A 4,714-nucleotide genomic window follows, 5' to 3' on the forward strand; every position below is an offset into this window, starting at 1 on the left:
GAACTGCTGTATGGAAAGTGAATTTGCTCTGTAAATCTTCACCCAAATCAAAATAAAATAAAATAAAATAATTTTTTAAAAAAAGTTATAGGATGGGTGAAATAAAATGATGGATTTACTCCAAAATAATTAAGTGAAGTGGTCATCTTTCATCCAAATAACAGACTGGCTTATAAAATAAACAATACCACCTTTGAATACTGTGCCCTCTCAAATTAATCAATTATATGAGACCAAATGGTCCATATTTACCCTAAAATGAAAAGATGAGAAGCTAAAGAGGGGCGGGAAACCTAGAACACAAAGAATAAAAATAATAAGGATGTTGACACATTGTGAAAAAATGTAACCAATGTCACAGAACAACTTGTATAATAATTGTTAAACAGAAACAAAATTGCTATGTAAACATACTGAAAACACAATAAAATAATTTTTAAAGACAAAATAAAGCTTATTTACTAGAAAAAGATAGTGAGGGGACAGATGAAATAAGATTACTCAGGTATTGATAATTATTGAAGCTGGGTAGTGAGTACATATGAGTTAATTTTACCCTTCAGTCCACTTTTTGTATATTTGAAATTGCTATAATATAAAATGTTTTAAAGTTGTATGAGATTCTACAAAATTGAAATGAGCTTAAATTAGAGCAACAACAACAAAAACAGTTTTAATATATGGGGGGAAAAATCTTTCCTTCCAATATGGAAAATTTATTCTATTCGTTTAATTAAATTAGCATTGATCAAGAGCTGACCATGTACTTTCTAAGAGAAGGTTTATGATCAGGATGCTTTAAAAATATGTTCCTAAACACTGAGAAACTTTTTCTTAAAAGGGTTAACAAAGTCTACTGGAGGTAGAATGTGATAGAATAGATTAGTAGATGACAAGGTGGGCAAAGAAGCAGGAAGATCAGACTTACAGTGGCATCTGGGAGCCGGGGCATCCCACTCCTTAGAGGCATTGCAAACAAGGGTTTTCTTTCCAACCAGATGGTAGCCCTTGAGACACAAGTAAGTTCCTACCATCTGTCCTTTCATCTCCTTTGCAACTAAAATACTGTTGTCCACTGAGGGAAGTTCTGGACAGTTCTTCACTGGAAGGAAAAAGAAAACAGATTGACTTGGCATATCATGTGCAGTGAGGAAGCTCCTGTTAGATTCCCCCATCCAAGTCTCTTTTTTGCTGCACTATTGATTCTTCTTGTATTTTTCCATGTCCATGTCCATCCATGTACCTCTCTTCCCTAAAATGTCCAGTTTTATTTCCAAAACAGTAACAGGAATTTCATTCAAATTAAACCACAAATTATATACTCCTACACAATCTCTGTCCCCACCCCCTCCACCCCTCAAAAAAAAAAAAAAAAAAAAATAGCCGTCCTGGAGTTTAATAGGTAAGATCTTTCAGGATTTTGAAATCGATAGTTTTTATTATTTATTTTATTTTATTTTTTGCTCTCAGAACAGAAAGGGAAAATTAAACTGGTAATCACCCACTTGAGAGAGCAGACTCATCATTAAATATTGACTAAGACCCACTAAATAAAAAGCATTAGGCCAAGAAATTTGAAATTTTTCAGTAAAGGACAAAATAAACTTATTATAACTCTAATGCCACAAACTGATATTGAGTTCCTTGTTAGTTAAGCTTAAGAAAAGCATACATACCATCTGAGGCAGAAGTCAGCCACACAACCACAAGATAGCATACAAACTGAAAAAACATCTAGTGATCAATTACTTGACCCAGGCTGGAATTAACCCAGCCCAGACTCCTGGTCTGAATCAAAATAGATCTTCTGATACCACTTAAGACCAGGCCAACCACCTCCCTCTTAGGGAAGAGGCTGTATTGATTTCTTTTCCCTGGACAATATGAAAAACAAAAAGGAAAAAAAATCCTACCATAGAAAATAAGAACAGCTGTAAGGAAGTTAAGGAAGTAGGTACAGGGAGGGACTTGGCAAAATCACAAAGGAGTGAAAAAAGAGCTGCCAGTTTTAAAACTCAGTTACAGAATGGCCCAGTTTCTGGGAATACAAATTCAGTTGACCAGTCCCCTTTGATCTTCAGGCTTATCCTTTCACAACAGCCTTGGCCAAATGCTGTTGTTATGACCTTGACCTCTGTCAATATTTGCAGTGTCTACAGTCCACTTTCTGTAACTCTCTCTATCACTACAGGTATAGTCAAAGGTGCTGATTTTGTACATAACTCTTACAGCAATTAGTTGGTTCTCTGTGCCTCAATTATAAAATCAGGGTAAAAATTCCTACATAATTTTAGTTTTCAATAAAATAATAAATATAAAGCACCTCAGCACATACCAAGGTCTCAAATATTATTCACTTCCCCACCCATTATCATTGTTGTTGCTGTTAGATGCTGTCGAGTCAGCTCCACTCATAGCGAGCCTACGTATAACAGAACGACACACTGCCTAGTTATGGACCATCCTCACAATCCTTGCTATACTTGAGCCCATTGTTGCAGTCACTTTGTCAATCCATCTTGTTGAGGGTCTTCACCTTTTTTGGTGACCCTCCCCTTTATGACCAAAGTAGGTGAAAGGACGCCTGGCCAGTCTCACTTCCAAGAATTCCAGCTTCCAGGACATATTTGTTTGTTCTTCTGGCAGTCCATGGTATTTTCAGTATTCTTCACCAACACGACAATTCAAAGACATCAACCCTTCTTTGGTCTTCCTTATTCATTGTCCAGCTTTCACATGCATGTGAGGCAACTGAAAGTACCACAGCTTGGGTTCGGCTCACCTTAGTCTTCAAAGTGTCATTTTTGCTCTTCAGCACTTAAAAGATATCTTTTGCAACAGATTCTTCCAGTGCAATATGACATCTGACTTCTTGACTGCTGTTTCCATGGGTGTTGATTGTGGATTCAAATAAAATGAAATTCCTGACAACTTCAATCTTTTCTCTGTCGTGATGCTGCTTATTGGTCCAGTTATGAGGAATTTTGTTTTCTTTATGTTGAGGTGTAATCCATATTGAAGAGTACAGTCTTTAATCTTATCAGTAAATACTTTAAGTCATCTTCACTTTCAGCAAGCAAGGTTGTGTCATCTGCATATTGCAGGTTGTTAATGCATCTTCCTCCAGTCCTGATACTGTGTTCCTTATATTGTCCAGCTTCTTGGATTATTTGCTCAGCATACAGATTGAATAAGTATCATGAAAGAATACAATCCTGATGCACACCCTTCCCAATTTTAAACAATGCATTATCCCCTTGTTCTGTTTGAACAACAGCGTCCTGGTCTATGTACGGGTTCCTCATGAGTATAATTAAGTGTTCTGGAATTCACATTCTTTGTAACATTATCCATAATTTGTTATGATCCACACAGTTGAATGCCTTTGGACAGTCAATAAAACACAAGTAAACATCTTTCTGGTATTCTTTGCTTTCAGCCAAGATCCATCTGATATCAGCAATGCTATCCCTCATTCCACATCCTCTTCTGAATCCATCTTGAGTGGACTCAGATATTACAAGATAAAAGAGCTGAACAGAAGATTTCAAAAAGCAGCTCAAGACAAAATAAATTATTATAATGAAATGTGCAAAAATCAGAAGTTAGAATACCAAAGGGAAAAACATACTCATCAAGCTGAAAGAATTGAAGAAAAAATTCAAGCCTCAAGTTGCAATATTGAAGGATTCTATGGGAGCTCTGGTAGCATAGTGGCTAAGACACTTGCCTGCTAACCAGACGGCTGGCGGTTCAAACCCACCAGCCACTCCTCGGAAGGAAGGTTGGGCAATCCTACTTCCGTAGTGATACTGCCTCGGAAACCCAAGGAGGGGTCGCTATGAGTCGGGGCCGACTCAACGGCACATAACAACAACAACAACAACATGGGAAAAATATTGAAGGATGCAGGAAGCATCAAAAGAAGATGGAAGGAATACACAGAATAGTTATTGTTGTTAGGTGCCGTCGAGTCATTTCTGACTCACAGCGACCCCATGCACAGCAGAACGAAACACCACCCAATCCCATGCCAGCTCCACGATCCTTGCTATACTTGAGCCCATTGTCACAGCCACCGTGTCAATACATCTTGTTGTAGGCTGTCCCCCCTTTCCTTGACCTGCCATATTACCAAGCATGGCATTCTTCTCCAGGGAATGGTCCCCTCTGACAACATGACCAAAGTAGGTGAGATGAAGCTTGGCCATCCTCGCTTCCAAGGAGCATCTCGGCTACACTTCCTCCAGGACAGATCTGTTAGTTCTTTTGGAAGTCCATGGTACCTTTAGCATTCTTCACCAGCACCACAACTCAAAAGCATCAACTCTTCTCCAGTCTTCCTTATTCATTATCCAGCTCTCACATGCATACAAGGTGTCTGGAAATATCATGGCTTGTGTCAGGTGCACCTTAGTCCTCAAGGAGATATCTTTGCTCCTCAGCACTTGAAAGAGTTCCTTCATAGCTGACCTGCCCAGTGCTACACGTTGTCTAATGTCCTGACTGCTGCTTCCATTGGCCTTGATTGTAGAACCAAGCAACGTGAATTGTTTGACAACCTCAATCTTTTCTCCATTTATCATGATGCTGTTTATTGGTCCAGTTGTGAGGACTTCTGTCTTCTATATATTGAGATGTAATCCATACTGCAGACTGTGTTCCTCAATCTTCATCAGTAAGTGCCTCAAGTCATCCTCACTTTCAGCAAGCA

At 38.5% G+C, this 4,714-nt stretch overlaps 1 protein-coding gene across 1 annotated transcript in view; it reads right to left on the reverse strand.

The window, feature by feature from the left end:
* C4BPB (complement component 4 binding protein beta) overlaps nt 1-1,734 on the reverse strand; it is a 16,716-nt gene extending 14,982 nt beyond the window's left edge. Inside the window, exons 1-2 of the mRNA XM_042782568.1 lie at nt 1,677-1,734; nt 929-1,102 (exon numbers count right to left, since the gene is read on the reverse strand). Of these exons, the coding sequence (XP_042638502.1) occupies nt 929-1,102; nt 1,677-1,734 (232 nt within the window). The remainder of the gene's footprint in view (nt 1-928; nt 1,103-1,676) is intronic.
* Between the last annotated feature and the right edge of the window lie 2,980 nt (nt 1,735-4,714).

Source organism: Orycteropus afer, unplaced genomic scaffold (assembly GCF_000298275.1).
Source record: "Orycteropus afer afer isolate SDZICR_OR568_19922 unplaced genomic scaffold, OryAfe1.0 scaffold00013, whole genome shotgun sequence".
In the NCBI taxonomy this organism is placed as follows: Eukaryota; Metazoa; Chordata; class Mammalia; order Tubulidentata; family Orycteropodidae; genus Orycteropus; species Orycteropus afer.